Source organism: Pan paniscus, chromosome 4, assembly GCF_029289425.2.
Source record: "Pan paniscus chromosome 4, NHGRI_mPanPan1-v2.0_pri, whole genome shotgun sequence".
Taxonomy (NCBI): Eukaryota; Metazoa; Chordata; class Mammalia; order Primates; family Hominidae; genus Pan; species Pan paniscus.
In genome coordinates, this window is record NC_073253.2 from 39,715,266 (window position 1) to 39,741,697 (window position 26,432).

General features: G+C 36.5%; 1 protein-coding gene across 37 annotated transcripts in view; it reads right to left on the bottom strand.

Moving 5' to 3' along the window:
- POLK (DNA polymerase kappa) overlaps positions 1-26,432 on the bottom strand; it is an 88,012-nt gene that overhangs the window by 13,421 nt on the left and 48,159 nt on the right. For 21 of the 37 annotated variants that reach the window (XM_034959932.3, XM_055112305.2, XM_063604421.1 and 18 more), the window contains 6 exons: positions 16,913-17,065; positions 12,532-12,663; positions 9,467-9,620; positions 4,955-5,194; positions 2,987-3,111; positions 1,477-1,643 (listed from right to left, as the gene is read on the bottom strand). In XM_034959932.3, the coding sequence (XP_034815823.2) occupies positions 1,477-1,643; positions 2,987-3,111; positions 4,955-5,194; positions 9,467-9,620; positions 12,532-12,663; positions 16,913-17,065 (971 nt within the window). Of the gene's footprint in view, positions 1-1,476; positions 1,644-2,986; positions 3,112-4,954; positions 5,195-5,801; positions 5,844-9,466; positions 9,621-12,531; positions 12,664-16,912; positions 17,066-26,432 lie in introns of all 37 variants that reach the window. The other 16 variants (XM_055112291.2, XM_055112289.2, XM_063604417.1 and 13 more) reach the window with 3 other exon arrangements.

The following is a 26,432-nucleotide window of genomic DNA, read 5'->3' on the forward strand; positions in this document are numbered from 1 at the left end:
TCTAGAACTTGAGGATATAGTAATGAAGGAAATAGACCAAGTACTTGCCCTCAGAAAACTTATATATTGGAGAGAGACAGATAACAAATATAGTAGTAAATATGGAATGGGTTAGAATGGGAGAAGTACTCAGATTAAAAAGCAAAGAAGAATAGGGGAATAGAGAATATGGACAGAGGGAAAGGCAGGTTTGGTATTTGTTATTATAAATTACCTATGAATTGCATGTAAAAGCCTTACCTGGATCTCTAAATACCACAAGTTAATATATGTTATGTTACATCAGAACTATATTGTTTTCAAGCACTATGGAAATAAAAAAATTTTTGGATTAAAAATAAAGTTTTATTTCCTGCTATCTTCAAATATAATTATTTATAGTGCTGTGATATCTTCATCTTTCATTATGCCCACTGAAGATCAAAGTCAGCTAACTGTGGACTCAAAAGATTGAAGAGCAGAAAGAGATGAGAAAAGCAACACAACAAGCCTTGCAATCTCTGTAAAATTTAGTAGGCTTAATTAGTCCATCAATTTTATATGCATCCTCATTGATTTCTATTGTTGTCCTTTAGTTTAAATACAAGAATATAAAGGAGTCATTTTGAGGACAGGCTGACGAGGTGATGACAAAATTGTAAAAATAGTGCCCAGAGTTGACTTCCACGATTCCCAGTCTTTTAAAATTTCCTTCTTTTCACCTACTATCCCACAACAATTTACCTTCTACCTCTAGGGTTCCTCTTTTTAAGACCTAGATGAAAGAGTGGCAGGGAAGAAAACCCAGGGTATTTCCTCCACCTGTTCCCTCTTCCAGCCTTTGCATGGCTGGCTCCCTCAGGTCTCTCCGCCTTTGGATGATGGTTGCTAACCTTCACACTTACCCCCTAGTCATTTTCTATACCCTCACTCTGCTTTACTTTCTTCATTTGTTTATTTGGTTATTTTCTATCTCTCACACTAGTCTGTAAACTCCATGAGGGCAGGAATTTGTCCTATTCGCTGCTGTTATCTACAGTGCCTAGAATAGTGCCTAACACAAAGTAAAGTAGTCAGTACTGAATGAATGAATCTGGAAAAGAAAAGAAATGTAGTTTAAGGCTTTCGAAGAATCATTACATCTCCTTCCTTAAAGGGTGAATTATGGAATACGGCCATCTTTCTTTCCACAACAACCTGACTACTGGCATTTCTCTTAGGTTCTGAACAAAGAACAAGGTAGGGATAAAAAAGAAACTATCATTCCTCTTGTCTCTCTACCCAACTGCTGACACCACAACCTAGGAGTGATTCTTTATTCTTCTTTTCTTTCCTCCTACATCCAATCTGTTGACTCTAATTCAAACATTATATTTTGAATTAAACTAGCCTGAAAGAATTTTAAAACATGTTATCCATATAGCCTCATCTCAATGGTTAAAACTGATATTGCAGCAAATGCTGAAGAAAAAGCAGAATGACAATACATATAGATACCTCGTCAGGTGTGTTGAACCTAGACCCAAGGAGATATGAAGGAAATAATGCCAAGATGTTTCAGAGAAAAGGAGAGAAAGCAATGCCCTCTGTTGGTAAAGTTCTGTACATGTAATAATTCCAAGGGCCTTTAACATTTTCTCTGTAACTTTTCCTATTCCAGAAACCTAGAAAAGAATCAATATTTATTATTAATAGATTTTAAAGTGAAGCTAAAAATTGAGATTACAACCTCATTACACTTTTTTTTTTTTTGAGATGGAGTCTCGCTCTTGTTGCCCAAGCTGGAGTACAGTGGTGCCAAGTTGGCTCACCGCAACCTCCACCTCCTGGGTTGTTCAAGCGATTCTCCTGCCTTAGCCTCCTGAGCAGCTGGGATTACAGACATGAGCCACCATACCCGGCTAATTTTGTATTTTTAGTAGAGATGGGGTTTCTTCTTATTGGTCAGGCTGGTCTTGAACTCCTGACCTCAGGTGATCCGCCCACCCTGGCCTCCCAAAGTGCTCATTATATCTTTTATCATCGATAAAAGGTATGAATAATGTGACTATCTTCACAAGTCATGCAAGAAAACTGCTTTAATTACTTTTTGACCACATTTACTAAACTAGCGTTTCATGGAATTTCAAAAGGCATTAAAAAAGGAGTGCTGTTGTCATATAAACTTGGGGAATGGTGGGATTGACAAATTTAAGTGAAACTTTTTATTCCAAGATTTATGAATTTTTAATATATTAATATGCATAGTGACACATCAATGGTACATTCCAAAGGTATCTGACCCCAGAACCTTTTTAAAGGGAATATCTATCCATACTTGAAAAACATATTGGAAAACACTGCTTTGCAGCTACTCCTTACATATACTAGTTAGTAATCATTACATATTACATACTGAGCATTGAAAAATATTTAAATTCATTCATGTACATTATGTTGAATGAGAAAAGCAAGTCCTAGAACATCATATACAGTAGTGCATAGTGCAATTACTGAAAAAAAAGTGTATATATGCAGAAAAATCTAGAAGCTCTAAAAAATAATAAAGTATACACTTTCTGGAACCCCTGAGGGATAATTTTACCATTTTAAAAATGGCAAAATATTTTGGTTTATTCTCTGTCAAAAACAATTAAAATTCTAAATCTCTTTGAAGCATCATGCCCATTAATCTAGTAGCAATCTGGACTTTAGAACTAAGATAGCACTAAGTTACAGATGAAAGGACTGTTAGAAATATTCTTTTAATTTCCCTTCTCCTTGGCAGTAGTTCACTTAAAAATCTGATTATTACTTTCTTAAAAGTTTATAGCAAATAAGCTAAATCTCACTTTTATGGTTTCATAGAAAGGTTTCTTCAAGTCCAAATTCAATCACCCATTATAGTTCTTGCTTATTATCTATTATTTTAAAACTTTTAAGCAAAGAATGATTAACTATTGGCCTACACAGTATCTCTTCAGAATTCAGAGTACATATATAAATAAACTTTATGTAAAAATCTTACCTTTCTAATGGGTAAATCCTTGATGAAGTCCATCACAGCTTGTCTATTGGGAAGAATTTGGTATTGTCCATTTGGTTTATTCTTATCACTGCATACTTTTGCTAACATTGTATTTGGGGCAATGCCTTAAAAGAAGAATACTCTGATGACTCAAAGAAGTTGATATGTATGACTTTTAAATATGCAATAACAAAACAGAAAAAAAAAGTTAATTGCAAAAAATCTCAAATGATATATAATGCTACTTTAAAAATAACATTTGATTACCATCTATCTCCCCAGGGTTTGCTATGGTTTTAGGAAAAGAAATTGTACTAGTTAGAGTCATTGTGGCAGCAAAAATGAGAAATATTTAATTCTCCATGACATTTTAAAATGTAAGAGTAATTTCTGAGCTAAGCAATATTAAGTGTTACTATTAGCTTACTTACTACCTTTAGTAGGAATACAGATTTTTTTTTTTTTTTTTCAGATGGAGTCTTGCTCTGTCGCCCAGGCTGGAGTGCAATGGCGTGATCTTGGCTCACTGCAACCTCCACCTCCTGGGTTCAAGCGATTCTCCTGTCTCAGCCTCCCGAGTAGCTGGGATTAGAGGCACGCAATACCATGCCTGGCTAATTTTTGTATTTTTAGTAGAGATGGGGGTTTCACCATATTGGTCAGGCTGGTCTCGAACTCCTGACCTCAGGTAGTCCACCAGCTTCGGCCTCCCAAAGTGCTGGGATTACAGGCGTGAGCCATCACGCCCAGCCCAGATTGTTTTTATAGTGGTTCTATATCTATCTCTAAGAAAAGATACAGAATATAATTTAGGGTGGATGGATGTTTACTCTTTGAAAATGTCTTTTGCGTAGATTATCCACATAAAGCAAAAAATCAAAGATTCTGGTTACGGTATATTTAAAATAATGATAATTAGATGGTGTATCCTTTTTATGTTATTCACAAAACAAATTACTATTTTTCAAAAAGATGTTTCACAATTTCTAGGAGTCCTAATTAAGATAATTTGAAATAGGTATATTCAAATATATTCATTAAACAGTTCATTTTAATTGTTATATAGATCTTCCTAAAATGCATTATTCATTCTCATGCTTTGGTGTAGAAAGAAAAGATTTACCTAATCACAATATGGCTTTTACAAGATAGTTCAGGGTCCTCATGATGAATAACAGTTATTATGCTAAGAGACAGTGATGGCCTCATGGGTTATCAACATATGTAAATTTGTTTTTCCTTTTACCAGATGGTTCTGGATTGCTATGTTGCTAGTTAGTATTTGTCTCTTACCTTGTGGCCGTCTGGGTTCTCTCCTGCAATGTAATCTTGGACAGGATTGAAGTCTCCCAAGGAAAAACTAATAATCAAGTTATTACATGCAAAACCAATAAAAATATATTTTGTGCTAGAAAAAGATAGCTATATGAAATTTATGGGTCAGGCGCGGTGGCTCAGGCCTGTAATCCTAGCACTTTGGGAGGCCAAGGTGGGCAGATCATGAGGTCAGGAGATGGAGACCATCCTGGCTAACATGGTGAAACACCGTCACTACTGAAAATACAAAAAATTAGCTGGGCATGGTGGCATGCGCCTGTAGTCCCACCTACTTGGGAGGCTGAGGCAGGAGAATCGCTTGAACCCAGGAGGCAGAGGTTGCAGTAAGCTGAATGAGATCGCCCCACTGCACTCCAACCTGGGCAACAGAGCAAGACTCCATCTCAAAAAAAAAAAAAAAGAAAGAAACGTATAATCTTTTTTTTCCTTCAGGCTCATAGTCTGCTTAATTCCAATTTACTTACTAGGTTCACAGCTATTCTGAATAGGTAAAGTTGTTAGAAGTTGAATGAAAGACTAAGTAAGTAAAATGTTACTATATACTTTATAATGAGAAACTACTAATATTACACTTAAATTAGCCAGTCTGAAAATTATAACTACAGTGGCCATCAATACCCTTTTAAATACCTGCACTGGCTGTCAGTGTTGTTTTCTGCTCAATTCTGAAACGAATTTCCTTTACCACTTCCTGGGCTGATGTTCCAAAAACAACTGAGTTTTGGAGTATTTGAGGATTGTTTTGTTCTTCAAAGTTCACTTGGAAAGGATCTCCTGGGGGCTGCACATCAGAAGGACTCTCTTCAAAAAGTAGTGGAGAGATGGATCGTTCATGCTCACTCAGTTTATTAACTTCCTTTCCTGGATTATCTAAATCATAAACAGGAAAATAACTCACCTTTATTTTAAGAAGTATATACTTCATAAGTTAGGTTTCCCTACATTATTTCTGAAGACAAAAACAAAAATCTAGTTTAGTTTAGTTTCTAGGATCCAAGATCAGAAATGCCATCATTTATCATTTAATGTTTTATAACCATTAAAGAGAACACTGATTATGAATTTTTCTTAAAAAGACTATTATCCATTTCCACAGTATAAATATTAAAAGGAAATATGTAAAACTCACTAATGTTCGTACCTAAATTAATTGAAATTCAGAATTAGGTTTCAGTTCACATTACCTTTTTCTTAAAAAAAAAAAAAAGGAAATCTTTTCTTTATTCTTCTTTAGGAAGAAAAAGAATCTTCGAAAATTAGAATTTAGAATATAATAAACAATATATAATAATTATACTGAAAATAAGTTTTGTTTTTAGAAGGAAAAACACTTAACTTTTCTTCATTTATGGAAGAAACCTTTTAGATGTTAAAATAATCTGAATTTTCTTCTTTCAAATGCTGATTTTAATTTTGATTTGCTTGTTTATAAAGTATCACTTTGACTAAGGGCACATTTGTAATAAATAGAAATTACCTGTGAAAGTTATGCTTCTTTGAATATACAAATTCTGAAGGTCTGATTGGATAATCCAAGTTTAAGAAAAAGAGACGTTATTATTAATAGGCTATAAACTATTATTACAAAGTAAAGTAAAAATACCAGTCTGGTTATTACCTCTTTATATTTATATTTTTCATAAATGGACTGTAAAATATACTTAAATCTATACTGATACTAAAAATGTCTCCATGAACAAATCTATTAAAGCCTGTTTTCTTGGCTTAATGTAGAAGAAATACAATTTAAATGTATTTATAACAACCAAGGTTAGCAACAAAGCTTTCTGATCCCATCTCGTAATTTTATTACATATAAATATTTTCCAAATTAAGGTCAATACAGAAAAAAAAATTAAATTTCTAGTTTTAAGATGCATACGAATGTATATTACTTGAAAAATGAATTTGGCTGTTTAGGAAAAAATTTTAAAGATAATATAAAATAAATATGACAGACATCTGATTAATTTAAAAATTTAAAATATGTAGTGTGAAGTAAGTCATAGATGTTAATTCAGTCAGATGTTTTCCAAATCTGAATTCCCAGGGCACATACACAATAAGCCTATTTTCTTTCTCTCTCTCTTTTTTTTTTTTTTTTTTTAAGACAGGGTCTCCCTCTTGCCCAGGCTGGAGTATAGCTAGGACTACAGGCGCGAGCCATCATGCTTAGCTAATTTTATAATTTTTTGGTAAATATAGGGTTTCACAATCTTGCCCAGGGTGGTCTCAAACTCCTGGCCTCAACTGATCCTCCTGCCTCAGCCTCCTAAAGTGCTAGGATTATAAATGTGAACCACCTTGCCTCGCCAATAAGCCTTATTTTCAAACTTACATTAGCTGATATTTATGTGCTTCCGTTCCTGTCATTTTTTAATATGCTGGTTTTATAATGTAGAACAATTCAGAGGGGAAACAGGCCAGGCAAGGTGGCTCACGTCTGTAATCCCAGCACTTTGGGAAGCTGAGGTGGGAGGATCACCTGAGGTCAGGAGTTCGAGACCAGCCTGGCTAACATGGTGAAACCCCATCTCTACTAAAAATACAAAAATGAGCCAGGAATGGTGGCGCACAGCTACTCTGGAGGCTGGGGCAGGAGAATTACTTCAACCCAGGAGGCAGAGGTTGCAGTGAGCTGAGATCGTGCCACTGTACTCCAGCCTTGGTGACAGAGTGAGACTCCATCTCAAAAAAATTAAAAATAAAAAAAAAAATAAAGACTGTGAAACAGTTGAAATGGTATCTACCTGGAGCCCTTTTCCCCATCTGGATGGGTAGAAGTCACGGTAAAGAAAGCTACAGAAAAACTGCAAACCAAGTAAGTTATCTGCCACATTCATAAACCCGTTCTGCAGAGTTTTTTATGCCATGTTTTGTACCTCATGCCTCTACCACCCTGCCCTCAGGTGAGCCACTGTGAGAGCAGAACTATACAGCAGGAAGCGAAGAATGCTGCCTTCTCACACATTATCAGAGCTGCTGCAGAATGTTCAGGTACCTTTTCAATCTGAACTACTTTCTACTTTTTTGTGAGGCCTGGCTGTGTAACTAAGAGCTGAAGTAGTTTCTTATTTGCTTTGTGACAGAAACATCTTTATAATCCCCATAACTAAGGTAATCAGAATGTAACACTAGGATTAAAGCATTTCATTTGGAAGACAAGTGCTAAAAAGTGTATGGTATTTCAGTTTCTTATATTATCTGGCACTCACCATCCAGATTTACATGGGAGAGTAAACATTTAAAAAATTATTATTTTATTTGTATGTAGAGATGGTAGTTAGCAATATATTTCCAAAGACAAACACCTTTTAGAAAATGGGGAAACAGCAAAACAATGTCTTGGACTTTAGAGGAAGATATATCAATTGCCTTCCACAGTTCCAATGCACTATTGACAATTTCCCATGGCATGATGTGAGGTGAGACACGCCTCAAAGTCCAGCCCACAGGTATTTACACATGAGAAGAAAAGTTTAACTATTCCAATTGCTTAAGAATATGAAAATACATGAAGAGGGCAATATACAAGTAAATATGTTAAAAGCAATAGATATTAAAAATTCACATATTCATAGTGAGTTTGGACATTATAATAAATGAAAAGAACATTAGTAGGCTGGGCGTGGTGGCTCATGCCTGTAATCCCAGCACTTTGGAAGGCCGAGGCGGGCAGATCACCTGAGGTCAGGAGTTTGAGACCAGCCTGGCCAACATGGTGAAACCCCACCTCTACTAAAAATACAAAAAATTAGTCGGGTGCGGTGGCACGCGCCTCTAATCCCAGATACTTGGGAGGCTAAGGCAGGAGAACTGCTTGAACCCAGGAGGCGGAGGTTGCAGTGAGCTGAGACTGCACCACTGCACTCCAGCCTGGGCAACAGAGTGAGACCCTATCTCAAAAAAAAGAAAAAAAATAGTAGAAAATGAAAACATTTACTTTAATCCCAATGTAAAGCTTTTAAAACATATCATGCAAGTAATTGTTATGGGAGGCCCTCAGGGGATGCTTTGACATAATTATTTAATGATTTTCCCCCATTCTCTTGTGAAAGTAAGGAATTAATAAAGTAAGATTTTATACAAAGTGACATCAGGCTTTATGTTCCACATCCTCAAACAATAAAGTTACACCAAATAAGGAAAACCTTTTGCTCTGTGCCTGTGTCGAGAAATGATGATTATTGTTTAATGCTCCTATAAAAAAAAAGAGAGAGCTATCCCTTAGGACTTTAAATAAGGTAATGAAGTTGTATTTGATGCCCATATTAAACTTGCTCCAAATGATGTGAATCACAAATAATGTGAGAGAGTTAGATTAATGTCATTGTGGATCTACCATTTTTGCTTCAGGGAAAGTTACAAACAGGTCTCCCCAGCACTGCCTGGCCCTTCTGAAGCAATGAGTGGTGCACATGAAATGTTCCTGTGGGTTGTGAGCAAACCCTTCTGTGTCACTTTTTCATCCAGGTGAACTTTGTTCAGGGGTCCAGGACATCTCAGACATAATCATACCTTTGACAAAATGTTGAAAGCAGTATGTGTAATATCTGCATGTTTCTTGGCATTGCTTTTGGATAGGTCATAAAGGGATTATTTTTTTAAAAAAACCCTGGAGTCTTGAAATTATAAAGTCTAAGGCAAAGAAGGGAGTGGGAAGTCATTAATTTTGGCAGAGCTAAAAACAGTCATAATTGCTATAATAATTAGATTATAGAAAATTAGGAAAATGAAGAAAAATAGAATCATCCAATGTTTTGATATGTTTGAGGCTAGTCTTTTCTAACAACAAGAAAAGGCCGCTTTAAACAGACAACTTCCTCAGCTTCAATGCCATCCAAACTCTTTGTTAGTTAGACCTTAGGAAAATAACTGCTATAAAATTACTTTGTTCAGGGACTCTGCAGACTCTTAAGCTTAGAGATTTAACAATCACATTTTGTTTATATGTGATATTCCACATGTTTAACTCAGAAAACCCACAGGTATTTTTAAAATTTTCTGATTTTACATTTTTATAAAGGTACATCTATCCCTTCTACCTATGCAGGCTAATAAATTAATTGGATTAATTCAAAGAGTTGTGGGGTTTTTTTTTTTCACTGCTTCTTGGTTTGATAGTCTTAATAAGTTGCTTACCATTTTCTACAGAGCTTCCCATTTTGATGAAATACCTTCTTTTATCCTCAGGCCAATTTTGTCTTTCTTCTAAGTGCTTTGTTATATTCAAGTAGGCTTCATCAAGACTCATGGCCATAAAATTGGGATCATAATCAGCAAGTATTTCCTTAACCTTCAAAGGAAACAAAAAAAAGTTTAAATTTTGCTGTGATAGCAAACTTCTTCTGTCATATGTAGCTGATAAGAAATGTTAATATTCTTAGTTTGCAACTACAGTAACAATCCTGCAGTCAATAGCTCATGGATTTAAGGAATAAATAATCCACTACCAGGGAATATTTTCAAAATTTCCTTTTGTATTAAAATAGACCATGAAGGCAGAAGACCATAAAATAGCTTCATTTGATACAATCTCTATTTAGCTACCTATATCTAGTTATAATAAGCAATTCAAATAAATCTCAGAAAACATTATCTGGTAGGCCCATACAAAAAAATGGTTAAGGTTTTAGGTAGCTCGTCAGAAGCTGAAGTGGGAATGATAGGATTCTATTCCCTCCTGCCTTTTGTGATTTATTGTTTTTGGTTCATTTTAAAAAGGAATAATCTTATATAAAGGTACTATGTTGCTTTAGAAAATACTCCAATTAATTATAACATGCACGTAAAAGTCCACTTAACATTAATTAATGCATTAATCCATACAGGAAAATGAATGTTTTCTATTTCCTATTACTTATTAAGATCTGGAATGGAAAAAAATGACAATCTATAGTGTACTCCATGATTACCTTAAATGATGGGGAAAAGTCTGGAGTAACATCTTAGGATAAAAGAAATACATATAAAGATTAGAATTATAGTGGCTTTTAATTCAGAAATGCCTTTTATATAACATAGTGTTACTACATAAAACTATGACTTTTTTTTCTAACCACTTAAGTATTAGCTATAATTAGAGGCAATGGTTGTCAAAATAATATGCATATTTTCCAGCTTGGGTGACAGAGTGAGACCCTGCCTCAAAAAAAATTTATATTAGAAAACATATTTGCTGAATTATGTTATGCTTCCATTTAGCTTTTAAACCTGTCTGCTGTATCATGAGAAAACTGTTTCTTCTTTTATAAAAACAAAGGTTTTTAGCTTAATATAATTATGAACAGCTGAGTCAAAGGGAATTTTAGAAAATGGTGATATAAACTTGGCCAAGTTTTACTCAGAGAGTGCCTTAATTAGCTTTGTTCTTGTTATAATGTGCTCAAATAGAATCTTTCCAATGAAAATGAAACTCTGTGAAGTCTGTAACTGGCAGCCAACTAAGATTCTGAATGAGAAGTACTCCCTAGAGACACTGTTGAGTATTTATTAACTTCCTTTACATAGGATATTGCTGTAAGAATTAAAAGAGACGTTCCAGTAAAAATCAAGCACTTAAAGCTCCAATATTTTGGATAAAACAAAAATGGCTAACTGGGCATGATGGCTCATGCCTGTAACCCCAGCACTTTGGGAGGCCTGGGCAGGATAATTTTTTGAGGCCAGGAGTTTAAGCCTAGCCTGAGCAACATAGGGAAACCCTATCTCTGCAAAAAAATTTTAAAATTAGGTGGGTGTGGTGATGCATGCCTGTCAATCTAGCTACTCAGGAGGCTGAGGCCAGAGGACTGCTTAACTCAAGAGTTTAAGGTTATAGTGAGGTATGATCGAGTCACGGCACTCCAGCCTGGGCTATGGGGTGAGACCCTGTGTCAAAAAAAACGGGAGGGCTTTTTCTTAAATTTTCTAACCAAGTCATGAATATTCATGTATCCATAGGCAGTGATGAATTTGTTCTACAGTTCATTTACACAGAAGAACTCATTTGTTATCTGCATATAAACTAGCTAGATCCGGCTCAAATTTGAAGAGTTCTCTGACTTACATAAATAACCAGACTAAAATAACTAAAAACACTTTGGTTTTCACTGGCATACTGCCAGAAGTTTTGCTGAGTTAAAGTACGACTTTAAAAAATACCTTTTCTTACTAAACTTTTGTAGGATTTTTAAAACTTCTTAAAAGGCTATATTTATGATTAGTATTTTATCTCTTTTTAATTAGGAATACAATGAAAGAGATAAGCAGTAACCAAATGTAAGTGTGCTCCCCTCTCCTCCACCACCTTTTCAGAGGTATGCAAAAAGCACTTGCTGTCACAGACTGCCTTGGACAGAAAAAAAACAAACAAACCTGTGTTTAAACTTGGAATAGTGTCACTTCTAGGGAAAATGAGGTGGAATACAAATAAGAGGGGTGAATTTAAAGACCCCTGGTATAACTAAAGAGTAATAAGTATTAGGTCTCAGTTTTTTTAAGTGTTTCCATTCAGGCAGCAGTCTTAAACACATTTTACTATAGCAGTCTAAAAGTATTTGATGTAGTAGTCTAAAATTTTAATTCAAAAATTAAATTCCAGCACTGCATGATAGACCAGTTGTCATAAAAAATAGAAAAAATGGCGGTTTTCACATATGACAGTTTGGCAATTTTAGTAAATAATCAAATCTACTTCAAAGATCCTTTTTGAAGCAATGGATTACTCCCTTTTCAATTATCAGTCTCTTAGACAGCAAATGATTATGGGGCAAGTAAAGTAGGCTAACCAAAATACATGAATTTTGTCACTGTTTAACAACATTAATAAGTAATTATTCAGACAATAGGTTGAAATTAATGATGAGTAGATTCTGTAAGTTATAAATAAAATGTGGTTCTAGAAAAAATGTATATTGTACATTAAGAAAAAAATAGCTCAATTTAATTTTATATTATCATTAAGGCAGTTCAAAGTTTGAGGAAATGGGAAGTTTTCTAAGCAAATGAAAACTGCATGGAAAGGCAAAGAATTGGGAAAAAGAATGATGTATTCTGGATGCTATATGCAGCTCAGTATTCAATATACAAGCTGAAGAAGTGATAGGAGGCTCAACTGAAAGGATAAGCTAAGACCAAATCCTACGTGCTAAGGCACTTGGACTTGAGACTCTGTAGGTGACAGGAACTCAGTGAAAGCCTAAAGTAGGGGTGAGACATTAACTTACCTCTTTACTCACAGCTCGGTATTTGTCAAAGTTTGGGGGCACTATTATAAGTTGTGGGCACAGCCTCTTAGCAATAAATCCTGGCATGGCTGCACGAACACCAAATCTCCTTGCATGGTAATTTGAAGTAGACTGAAAGAAAATTGACCACATGGAAAAAAATACACAAACCTAAATGGACATATTGATCAACGCATTCATAAGAAACACATTAATATGTGCATTTTCAATTCAAGGACATTTCATTTATAGGCCAGTTTTTTGTTTTTGTTTTTGTTGTTTTCCAAAAATAGAATGTATTAAGCATTGTTTTTTATTAATGACTCAAGGTCATCATTCTATCATATATTTTTTTAAATTATACTTTAAGTTTTAAGGTACATGTGCACAACGTGCAGGTTAGTTACATATGTATACATGTGCCATGTTGGTGTGCTGCACCCATTAACTCATCATTTAATATTAGGTATATCTCCTAATGCTATCCCTCCCCCTTCCCCCCACCCCACAACAGTCCCCAGAGTGTGATGTTCCCCTTCCTGTGTCCACGTGTTCTCATTGTTCAATTCTCATCTATGAGTGAGAACATGTGGTGTTTGGTTTTTTGTCCTTGCAATAGTTTGCTGAGAACGACGGTTTCCAGCTTCATCCATGTCCCTACAAAGGACATGAACTCATCATTTTTTATGGCTGCATAGTATTCCATGGTGTATATGTGCCACATTTTCTTAATCCAGTCTATCATTGTTGGACATTTGGGTTGGTTCCAAGTCTTTGCTATTGTGAATAGTGCCGCAATAAACATATGTGTGCATGTGTCTTTACAGCAGCATGATTTATAATCCTTTGGGTATATACCCAGTAATGGGATGGCTGGGTCAAATGGTGTTTCTAGTTCTAGATCCCTGAGGAATCGCCACACTAACTTCCACAATGGTTGAACTAGTTTACAGTCCTACCAACAGTGTAAAAGTGTTCCTATTTCTCCACATCCTCTCCAGCACCTGTTGTTTCCTGACTTTTTAATGATCGCCATTCTAACTGGTGTGAGATGGTATCTCATTGTGGTTTTGATTTGCATTTCTCTGATTATAGGCCACTGTTTTAATCCAAGTTTTGACTTATTCTGTCACGGTATTTTGATATCATGACCCTCTCCCATTACTATCCCTATATTTATAATGCGATACCAGGTATAAGCAAGACTGTGCTAATAAAAAGATTTTCTTATATTTCTACCAACTAAACTTCATTGGTTTTAAGGCATACTTGTTATAGAATGAATATCAAAATTTGGATGATAGTGAGTTATGTTACATGAAAGTAATAGTATGGTAAGTTGTATAGAATAGTCATAAAATAATAGTATAGTACAAATAGTATAGATGTTACATTATAGAAAGTAATAGTATAGTATAATAGTAAACTTTTGGAATTTGCTCTATTTGGGATTTTGGAAACTTTTCATCTAGAACAAAAATAAAAGGTCTACTATGTGGTCAGCCAAATTAAGTCTCCAAAATGAAGTGATTAAAGCTTAAAATAAGTTTAGAAATTAAGGTTTTTCTTAAGGCTTAATTATCTTTTTTGCTGAAAACATTTTGACTAGGAGATGGAACTACAAAAGTATGAGAGTAAAAAGGAGAATATTGCTTATTAAATCCTGTTGGTGATGATATCTGATGAAAGTCTATGTGAACATGGTAGACCACAGTACTATTTATAAAACAAATTTTATCACAAATTAAATCCTTATTTAGAATCTCAAGTGAAATTTCAAAGAAATGCAAAACAGAAACAAATGAAGGGATTATTTCAGAATAATATGAATTTTCGTCTAATGATTTTCAAATGGCACTTAAAACATCTTGATAGTACTCAGAACTATACTAATCCTTGGTCAGTGTTCTGGAACAGAAAATGTGGATAGCACTAGAAACAAAACCAATGGTTTAGTAAATAAGTTTAATATAATTGACATAAAAGCTAGATCTATAGTAGAGGACAAACAAACTTTTAAATAAGAATTTCTCTAACTTTTAGATTTGTGGTATATTGTAGATCACAGCCACAATACTTTACAAGTTACTCTTATCAAAAGTGGGTTCTAGTTCCTCATGCCACGTGACTTGCCTTGATAAAAATAATGTGAAGGAAGTGACACTGAGTTCTGAAACCTAGGCTTTTGCTTTTTGTAATCCAGCAACCATTGTAAATATTTTGGGGTAGATTACTAAATGTTGAAGCAACAATGGAGAGGAGAAAGTTCTGAAGCTGGAATCCATTCCAATCTCCTCAGTCGAAGTGCCAGACCTGTGAATGAAGCCACCTTGGATTTTTTAGCCTCAGTTAAATTGCCCTAGCCAACTCCAGGTAGAGCAAGGTTGAGCCATCGCCATCGCACTCTGCTCAAATTACAGAATCATGAGCAAATAAATTTTGGCTGTCCACTAAATACTGGGGGAGGCTGTTATGCAGCAATAGGTAACCGCTGTAGGATCTCAGTTGCAACTCTCAGTGCCAAGTTAGAACATTTCAAAAATCCATCAAATTCGCCAAAAAAGAATTCTATCAGTGGGAATAATCAAACAATCACTCCCATTAATTTGTAGATATACTTTCATATGTTTAATAGGACAAAAAGTTATGCTTAGTAGAAGGGGAAACTATTTGTTCAACATACAAAAGGGGTAATCTTTGTTTAAATATAACAATAATTTTGAATTTAGAAACAATAACTGATTTTTAGGAGGACAGAAACTGTAGGAAAGAAAATATTTTGTAGATTTCAAAAGCAGTTGGTTTAGCTTTAACATGGCTACAGCAAGTTTGTATGTATACACATACATAAACATACATAAATTTATGGTGTTATATCTTAATAAAATTAAATATATTTTTTGAAATATTTATTGATGATTTGTAGGTAAGGGGAGTTTCCTTTCAAAAAACACTGTTTTGGAATCAGACTTATCAGCTGCCTGCATACTCACAGAGGCAGAGATAAAAAAACAAACAGATTATAGTTTTATAATAAAATAATCACTCAGTAAGAATTAGTTTTGTAGCTATCTAAGGCATGGGAAGGAGTTAGGAACAGGGAAGAACTCTTCTTGTTTATCTAATACTTTTAAAATATTATCTCATCTATTTTAGTTGCTACTTTTAATTTCCAACACACTTTCAGCCACACATAGCTATCCTGATTCTTCTAAGGTTAGAGTGGTAAAAAGGAAGAGCAACTCAGTAATCAGAAAAGCAAAAGTTCTAAGTCATGGGAAAAACAATTTAACTGCATTCTAAATGTACTCTATTAACGAAGTATGTTATTCCAGAACTAGGGTTGGCAAACCTTTTCTTTTCTGTGGAAGTCCAGATAGTAATCATTTTAGGCTTTGCAGATCACTTAATTATTGAACTCTGCTCTTTTAGTGCAACAATAGTAATAAATAAATGGGTGTGACTTTGTTGCAATAAAAAGCTGGATTTGGCCTGCAGACCAGTTTGAAAATCTCTATTAATACTTTAGAATAACATTTCCTTTTCTTTCTTCTTCAACTCTCTTTAACTAGAACGGTTACTTATGGAAAAATTTAATTTGCCATGGAAATTATTAGGTTTGTAACTTTGGGCAAGTTATTAAACATCTCTCTGAGTTTTCTTTTTTGCCAAATGGAAATAAAAACTAGTACCTTAAAGCAGCAGTTCCTAACCTTTTTGGCACCAGAGACTGGTTTCGTGGAAGACAATTTTTCCACGGACTGGTGGCGTGATAGTTTTGAGATGATTCAAGCACGTCACATTTATTGTGCACTTTATTCCTATTATAATTACATTGTAATATATAATGAAATAATTACACAACTCACCATAATGTAGAATCAATGGGAGCCCTAAGCTTGTTTTCCTGCAATTAGACAATCCCATCTGGGGGTGATGGGAGACAGTGACAGATCATCAGGCATTTGATTCTCATAATGAGTATGTAACCTGGATCCCTCACATGTGCAGTTCACAATAGAGTTTGCACTCCTATGAGAATCTAATGCCACAACTGATCTGACAGAGCTCGGGCATACTGCAAGTGATGGGAAGTGGTTGTAAATACAGACGAAGCTTCGTTTGCTTGCCTGACGCTCACCTCCTGTTGTGAGGCCCAGTTCCTAACAGACCATGGACCAATACCAATCTGTGAACTGGGGGTTGGGGTCCCCTGCCTTAAAGTATGTTGAAAGGATTCAGTAATTGAGTCATATATAAGGCACCCAGAAAAATACTCAGCAAACTGGTAGACCTCAATAAAGAATTCCACCTTCATGAAACAGTAAAGCTTACTTGAGTATGTTATAAAATTTCCTTTTTGTATTTGATCTTTACTTACCAGCATACTCATTGATCCTACAGCAATGGGTTTATCCTTCAATTCTGGATTGTCCCTCATTTCTACAGCTGCATAGAAAGCATCCATGTCAATGTGCACTATGGTATTGCTCAAATTTCGGCTCTGTTCTAATTCCATTGCAAATCTGTCAACCTTAATTTTTTAAAAAAGTTAACATACTTTTAGACAACATAATATTGAAACACCATTAACCACAACATTAATCTTAATTTATTAAGTGTCTATCAGTCTCTGTCCACACACCCATTCATCCGTCCATCCATCCATTCATCCATCCACCCATCCACTTACTTATGGGTGTGTATTTTGTTGTTCATGGGTGTTTATGGGTTTATATTTTATTATTGTTTATAAGTGTTTATCTACGTATATTTTATTGTTTTTTAAATTAAAATTGGTAATTGCTTTTATTTTCATAGAGACAGCCTATCCTCAAATATAATTCCCTACTAACCCTTTCATCTCTCCATACCCTTAGGCACATAACAGGAACTTAATATTTAATGAATGAATGATCTAATCCAACTGCTTTTATCAAATGATTCTACTGCTTTATAAATTTGGAGTCCAACTCACTATAACTAAAAGCTTCAATGTAAGTAAAATAAACAACTGACATTTGATTCATAATAATAATGTCTTAAAAAAGCAACAAAGGAAATATACAACAAAAGATAGCACCTCTTTGGCATATGATGTTTATGCTGAACAGGAAGGTACAACTGAAGATACTGTAGCATAATGTAAATGTTCCTCTGTAGAATTGCTTTTATAATGTTAAAATTTGATGTTAATCTATACAAGTAAAATTTAAAACCCAAGCTGTAATTTATTCTTCATGAACTTTAATATATATGTCAAATACAATAGTGAAGATTCTTAATCTTTAAAGAATTTTAGTTTCTTCAGAGAAAACTAACAACTTAGTTTTACAACAAGAAAGAAATGAAAGGGGGTAGAAATAAACAAAGGAAGCAAGTAAGAAAAGTGATTTTGCAGCAGACATACTCATTTCTAACTTCCATTTTTGTGGCCGGCCTCCACTATCAAGGCAAGAAAGGCTAAATACTCACTTTCCCAGCTTACCCTGCAGCTGGAGGTGGCTGTGTAATAGTTGTGATCTATGCAACATAGGGAAGTTACCAAGACCATTAAAGTAAAAATCATAAGAAAGCTATTAAATAAGCTGGAAAACATACAGAACATAGAACAGTACCTGGTACATGGCACAAGTTCAATAAATACATCTATTACTAAAAGGATCAATGGATAGCTGCATAATAAAACATTAAAAACTGAGAGAAAAACAGCCAGCAATGAGCAAGTGGGGTCATCTATGGAACGTGGAGTTCCCTCTAGCAAGTTTTCTCAAAGGTGGAGAGCTATAGGTGTATATGTGGCTTTTTCCCTCATGTTGGACTCCAGCTTTGCCTCCACTCTGCAGAATTTTTTTTATGTCCTTCCTTCTTAGTCTTACTGTGACACTAGCTGCCCACTAGTCGCAGGTTAAAACTATAACTCCTCTTTTAGAAGCAATCACCCTGACTCATGTTTGTCTACAGGAGGTACAGTGAAATCTGTAGGAGGCTTCCCCTTGTTTAGGCTACAGCTCACTGAATGACCTGGGTTGCTCTATGCCTTCCTCAGGCTGTTCCTCTGTCTAGAGTGCCTTTCCAAGCTCTGTCACAAGCCTTCAAGGATCAGCTGAAATATCTCTTCGTATCTTAATGGAATGTCTGTCCTCTGTGCCACAGAATTTAATGTTCCTTGCTTTCCTGCTCTTGCATGGCACTTACTGTATTAGATACTAAATTGTCAGTTCCTTCAGGAGAAAGACCTTATCTGATTTCAAATTATTTTCTCACAAGAGAGACAGGGAGGGGAGACTAGAAGGAGAAAAATAATGAATTTATAGCAGTATATTAAAGTTGGTTTAAAAAGTGAAAGGAGTACTAGTAGAAAAATCTTGAAGAAGGCTAACTTCTTACAGTAAAATCCCATACCTAATAAATGGAACCTTTCAATATTACCAAAATTTAACATGCTAATTAAAACCTACTTCTTTTAGTACCTCAATTCTGAACCAGAGAATAGCACCATGACCACATATAAACAAATTATGGAGATTAACAAAAACAAATGTAAACTAAAAACTACTCTATTTTAATCCAGAAAATATACCTAAGAAATAACAGTCAAATGAGAATAAGAAAGTGGGATCTGAAATACTTGGACATGGAATCATCTAGAAAAGAAAAAGATAATAAATAGAAAGCAAGTCAAATGGGAAAAAATTCTCCTCAGACTCATATATTAATGCTATAATAATGTCTTCAGCAAGCTATTCTCTTTTTTTGTGCTTAAAGCAAGTGTAGTTGCCAAAAGGAAACCTCTCCACTGCATGACTCATACATTCCACTTTCCTTTACTATCTCTCATTAGTCACCCTTGTCTGAACTCTTTTCTTTCTACATCAACCAGATGCATGCCACTACTGCTTTTAAAAGTTTCTTCAACTGAAATCTCCATTCATATTGTCCTTTCTTCCATTTTCCAATGACTTTCAAGTTCTGATCTGAGTCTCCAACATGCACGTTGTTCCTTTTGCTACTGCTCAAAACTGGTGTGTGTCACACTCGTTAAAAATAACGGCTTTGGGGATTCCCGGGTAAGATGGCTGCAGCTCCCAGTGAGACCAAGGCAGAAGGCAGGTGATTTCTGCATTTCCAACTGAGGTACCCGGCTCACCTCACTGGGACTGATTAGAAAGTGGGTGCAGGCCACGAAAGGCTAGGAGAAGCAGGGTGGGGTGTCACCTCACCTGGGAAGCACAAGGGGTCTGGGAACTCCCTCCCCTAGCCAAGGGAAGCCGTGAGGGACTGTGCCGTTGGTGAGGGACAGTGCTATCCAGCCTAGATATTACGCTTTTCCCACTGTCTTCACAACCTGGAGACCAGGAGATTTCACGGGGTGCCTACACAACCAGGGCCCTGGGTTTCAAGCACAAAACTGGGCGGCCATTTGGGCAGAGACTGAGCTAGCTGCAGGAGTTTTTTTTCATACCCCAGTGGTGCCTGAACGCCAGAGAGACAGAACCGTTCATTCCCTGGGAAACGGGGCTGAAGCCAGGGAGCTGAGTGGTCTGGCTCAGCGGATCCCACGCCCACGGAGCCCAGCAAGCTAAGACCCACTGGCTTGAAATTCTCGCTGCTGGCAGAGCAGTCTGAAGTTGACCTGGGACACTCCAGCTTGGTGAAGGGAGGTGCGTCATCCATTACTGAGGCCTGAGTAGGTGGTTTTCCCCTCACAGTGTAAACAAACCCAGTGGGAAGTTCGAACTGGGTGGAACCCACCACAGCTTGGCAAGGCCACTGTAGCCAGACTGCCTTCCTAGATTCCTCCTCTCTGGGCAGGGCATCTCTGAAAGAAAGGCCGCAACCCCAGTCAGGGGCTTATTGATAAAACTCCCATCTCCCTAGGACAGAGCACCTGGGGAAAGGGGCAGTTGTGGGCACAGCTTCAGCAGACTTAAACATTCCTGCCTGCTGGCTCTGAAGAGAGCAGCGGATCGCCCAGCACAGCGCTCAAGCTCTGCTAAGGAACAGACTGCCTCCTCAAGTGGGTGCCTGACCCCAATGCCTCCTGATGGCAGGGGTTGACAGACACCTCATACAGGAGAGCTCCAGCTGGCATCTGATGGTGCCCCTCTGGGATGAAGCTTCCAGAGGAAGGAACAGGCAGCAATCTTTGCTGTTCTGCAGCCTCCACTGGTGATACCCAGGCAAACAGGGTCTGGAGTAGACCTCCAGCAAACTCCAGCAGAACTTCAGAAGAGGGTCCTGCTAGAAGGAAAAATAACAAACAGAAAGCAACAGCATCAACATCAACAAAGAGGATAACCACGCAAAAACGCCATTCAAAGGTTACCAACATCAAACACTAAAGGTAGATAAATCCACAAAGATGAGGAAAAAACAGTGCAAAAAGGCTGAAAATTCCAAATAACAGAACACCTCTGTTCCTCCAAAGAATCACAACTTCATGCCAGCAAGGGAACAAAACTGGATGGAGAATGAGTTTGACAAATTGACAGAAGTAGGCTTCAGAAGGTGGGCAATAACAAAGTCCTCCGAGCTAAAGGAGCATATTCTAACCCAACACAAGGAAGCTAAGAACCTTGATAAAAGGTTACAGGAACTGCTAACTAGAATAACCAGTTTACAGAAGAACATAAATGACCTGATGGAGCTGAAAAACACAGCACAAGAACTTCGTGAAGCATACACAAGTATCAATAGCTGAATTGATCAAGCGGAAGAAAGGATATCAGAGACTGAAGATCAACTTAATGAAATAAAACATGAAGACAAGGTTAGAGAAAAAAGAATAAAAGGAACGAACAAAGCCTCTTAGAAATATGGGACTATGTGAAAAGACCAAACCTACGTTTGATTGGTGAAACTAAAACTGACAAGAAGAATGGAACCAAGTTGGAAAACACTCTTCAGGATATTATCCAGGAGAGCTTCCCCAACCTAGCAAGAAACGCCAACACTCAAATTCAGGAAATACAAAGAAAAACACAAGATACTCCTCGAGAAGAGCAACCCCCAAGACACATAATCATCAGATTCACCAAGGTTGAAATGAAGGAAAAAATGTTAAGGGCAGCCAGAGAGAAAGGTCAGGTTACAAAGGGAAGTCCATCAGAATAACGGCAGATCTCTCTGCAGAAACCCTACAAGCCAGAACAGAGTGGGGGCCAACATTCAACATTCTTAAAGAATTTTCAACCCAGAATTTCATATCCAGCTAAATTAAGCTTCATAAGTGAAGGAGAAATAAAATCCTTTACAGACAAGCAAATGCTGAGGAATTCTGTCACCACCAGGCCTGCCTTACAAGAGCTCCTGAAGGAAGCACTGAATATGGAAAGGAAAAACCGGTACCAGGCACTGCAAAAGCATACCAAAATGTAAAGACCACTGACACCTGAAGAACCTGTATCAACTAATGGGCAAAATAACCAGCTAGCATCATTATGACAGGATCAAAATAAATGCCCCAATTAAAAGACACAGACTGGCAAATTGGATAAAGAGTCAAGACCCATCAGTGTGCTCTATTCAGGAGACCCATCCCATGTGCAAAGACACACATCAGCTCAAAATAAAGACATGGAGGAAGATTTACCAAACAAAAAAGAAAGGAAAGAAAGAAAAGAAAGAAAGAAAGAAAGAAAGAAAGAAAGAAAGAAAGAAAAAAAAAGCAGGGGTTGCAATCCCAGTCTCCGATAAAACAGATTTTAAACCAACAAAGATGAAAAGAGACAAAGAAGGGCATTACATAATGGTAAAGGGATCAATGTAACAAGAAGAGCTAACTATCCTAAACATATATGCACCCAATGCAGTAGCACCCAGATTCATAAAGCAAGTTCTTAGAGACCTACAAAGAGACTTAGACTCCCACACAATAACAGTGGGAGACTTCAACACCCCATTGTCAACATTAGACAGATCAACGAGACAGAAAATTAACATGGATATTCAGGATTTGAACTCAGCTCTGGACCAAGCAGACCTAATAGACATCTACAGAACTTTCCACCCCAAATCAACAGGATATACATTCTTCTCAGCAACACATCGCAATTATTCTAAAATTGACCACATAATTGGAAGTAAAACACTCCTCAGCAAATGCAAAAGAACAGAAATCATAACAGTCTCTCAGACCACAGCGCAATCAAATTAGAACTCAGGATTAAGAAACTCACTCAAAATTGCACAACTACGTGGAAACTGAACAACCTGCTCATGAATGACTCCTGGATAAATATGAAATTAAGGCAGAAATAAGTAAGTTCTTTGAAACCAATGAGAGAACAAAGACACAACGTACCAGAATCTCTGGGACACAGCTAAAGCAGTGTTTAGAGGTAAATTTATAGCACTAAATGCCCATAGGAGAAAGCAGGAACGATCTAAAATCAACACCCTAACATCACAATTAAAATAATTAGAAAAGCAAGAGCAAACAAATTCAAAAGCTAGCAGAAGACAAGAAATAACTGAGATCAGAGCAGAACTGAAGGAGATAGAGACACGAAAATCCCTTAAAAAAATCAATGAGTTCAGGAGCTGGTTTTTTTGAAAAGATTAACAAAATAAGCAGACTGCTAGCCAGACTACCAACCAAAAAAAAGTCCAGGACCAGACAGATTCACAGCCAGATACGCTGGCTCACGTCTGTAATCCCAGCACTTTGGGAGGCTGAAGCGGGCAGATCACCTGCAGTTGGGAGTTCAAGACCAGCCTGACCAACATGGAGAAACCCCACCTCTACTAAAAACACAACAATTCACAGCTGAATTCTACCAGAGGTACAAAGAGGAGCTGGTACCATTCCTTCTAAAACTATTCCAAACAACAGAAAAAGAGGGACTCCCCGCTAACTCATTTTATGAGGCCAGCATCATCCTGATACCAAAACCTGAGAGAGACACAACAACAACAAAAAAATTTCAGGCCAATATTCCTGATGAACATCAATGCGAAAATCCTCAATAAAATACTGGCAAACCGAATCCAGCAGTACATTAAAAAGCTTATCCACCACGATCAAGTCAGCTTCATCCCTGGGAGGCAAGGCTGGTTCAACATATGCAATTCAATAAACGTAATCCATCACATAAACAGAACCAATGACAAAAACTACATGATTATCTCAATAGATGCAGAAAAGACCTTGGATAAAATTCAACACCCCTTCATGCTAAAAACTCTCAATAAACTAGGTATTGATGGAACGTATCTCAAAATAATAAGAGCTATTTATTACAAACCCACAGCCAATATCATACTGAATGGACAAAAGCTGGAAGCATTCCCTTTGAAAACCAGCACTAGACAAGGATGTCCTCTCTCACCACTCCTATTCAACATAGTATTGGAAGTTCTGGTCAGGGCAATCAGGCAAGAGAAAGAAATAAAGGGTATTCAATTAGGAAGAGAGGGAGTCAAATTATCTCTGTTTGCAGGTGACATGATTGTATATTTAGAAAACCCCATTGTCTCAGCCCAAAAACTCCTTAAGCTGATAAGCAACTTCAGCAATGTCTCAGGATACCAAATCAATATGCAAAAATCACAAACTTTCCTATACACCAATAGACAAACAGAGAGCCAAATCATGAGTGAACTCTCACTCACAATTGCTACAAAGAGAATAAATAAAATACCTAGGAATACAAATTACAAGGGATGTGAAGGACCTCTTCAAGGAGAGCTACAAACCACTGCTCATGCAAATAAAAGAGGACACAAACAAATGGAAAAACATTCCATACTCATGGATAGGAAGAATCAATATGGTAAAAATGGCCATACTGCCCAAAGTAATTTATAGATTCAATGCTATTCCCATCAAGGTACCACTGACTTTGTTTACAGAATTAGAAAAAACTACTTTAAATTTCATATAGAACCAAAAAAAGAGCTTGTATAGCCAAGACAATCCTAAGCAAAAAGAACAAAGCTGGAGGCATCATGCTACCTGGCTTCAAACTATACCACAAAGCTATAGTAGCCAAAACAGCATGGTACTGGTAACAAAGCAGATATATAGACCAACAGAACAGAACAGAGGCCTCAGAAATAACACCACATATCTACAACCATCTGATCTTTGACAAACCTGACAAAAACAAGCAATGGGGAAAGGATTCCCTATTTAATAAATGGTGTTGGGAAAACTCACTAGCCATATTCAGAAAACTGAAACTGGACCCCTTCCTTACACCTTATACAACAATTAACTCAAGATGGATTAAAGACTTAAATATAAGACCTAAAACCATAAAAACCCTAGAGGAAAACCTAGGCAATACCATTCAGGACACAGGCATGGGCAAAGACTTCATGACTAAAACACTGAAAGCAATTGCAACAAAAGCCAAAATTGACAAATGGGATCTCATTAAACTAAAGAGCTTCTGCACAGCAGAATAAACTATCAGCAGAGTGAACAGGCAACCTACTGAATGGGAGAGAATTTTTGCAATCTATCCATCTGACAAACAGCTAATATCCAGAATCTACAAGGAACTTACACAAATCTACAAGAAAAAACCAAACAACCCCATCAAAAAGCAGGCAAAGGATATGAAGAGACACTTCAAAAGAAGACCTTTATGCAGGCAACAAACAAAAAAGCACATCATCAATGGTCATTAGAGAAACGCAAATCAAAACCACAATGAGATACCATCTCACACCAGTTAGAATGGTGATCATTAAAAAGTCAGGAAACAACAGATGCTGGAGAGGATGTGGAGAAATAGGAATGCTTTTACACTGTTGGTGGGAGTGTAAATTAGTTCAACCATTGTGGAAGACAGTGTGGCGATTCCTCAAGGATCTAGAACCAGAAATACCATTTGACCCAGCAATCCCATTACCAGTTATATACCCAAAAGATTATAAATCATTCTACTATAAAGACACATGTACATGTATGTTTACTGCAGCACTATTCACAATATCAGACTTGGAACCAACCCAAATGCCCATCAATGATAGACTGGATAAAGAAAATGTGGCACATATACATCATGGAATACTACGCAGCCATAAAAAATGAATTCATGTCCTTTGCAGGGACATAGATGAAGCTGGAAACCATCATTCTCAGCAAACTAACACAGAAACAGAAAACCAAACACTGCATGTTCTCACTCATAAATGGGAGTTGAACAATGAGACCATATGGGCACAGGAAGGGGAATATCACACAATGGGGCCTGTTGAGAGGTGGGGGGCAAGGGAAGGGATAGCATTAGTAGAAATACCTAATGTAGATGATGGGTTGATAGGTGCAGCAGACCACCATGGCACATGTATACCTATGTAACAAACCTGCACATTCTGCACATGTATCCCAGAACTTAAAGTATAATAATAAAACAAATTTTTTTAAAGAAACAAAAAATAGAATAACGGCTTTGGTTCGGGTCCTAGCACTGCAACTCATTAGTTACAGGACAGGGAGCAATTTAACCCCCTTCATGCTTACTTTCCTTATTTGTAAAGTGGTACTAAACCAACCTCAATAGGTTATTGAAAGAATTAAAAGAGACACCCATGTAATGCACCTATCTAGGGATACAATAAGGGCTTAATTATCTATAATTATAAAGTAGAAGTTACATTTATTGAGTATACGTGTCATATAATACGCTAAGTGCTTCCTATGTTAACTCATTTACTGGTCATAATTCTGAGATCATAATTATTGTTCCCATTTTATAGATGAAACTAAAGCTCAGTAAGAGTAAGTAATTTGCCCTAAGTCATAGAGCTAGTAAATGTTAGCACTAAACACTGAAACCAGGTTACTCTGAAGTCAGTTTTTGATTATGTTATGATGCTGCCCTATAATAGATTTTTTAAAGTCTGTAATGTTGAAATACACTCAAATCAAACTGTAATGGTATATT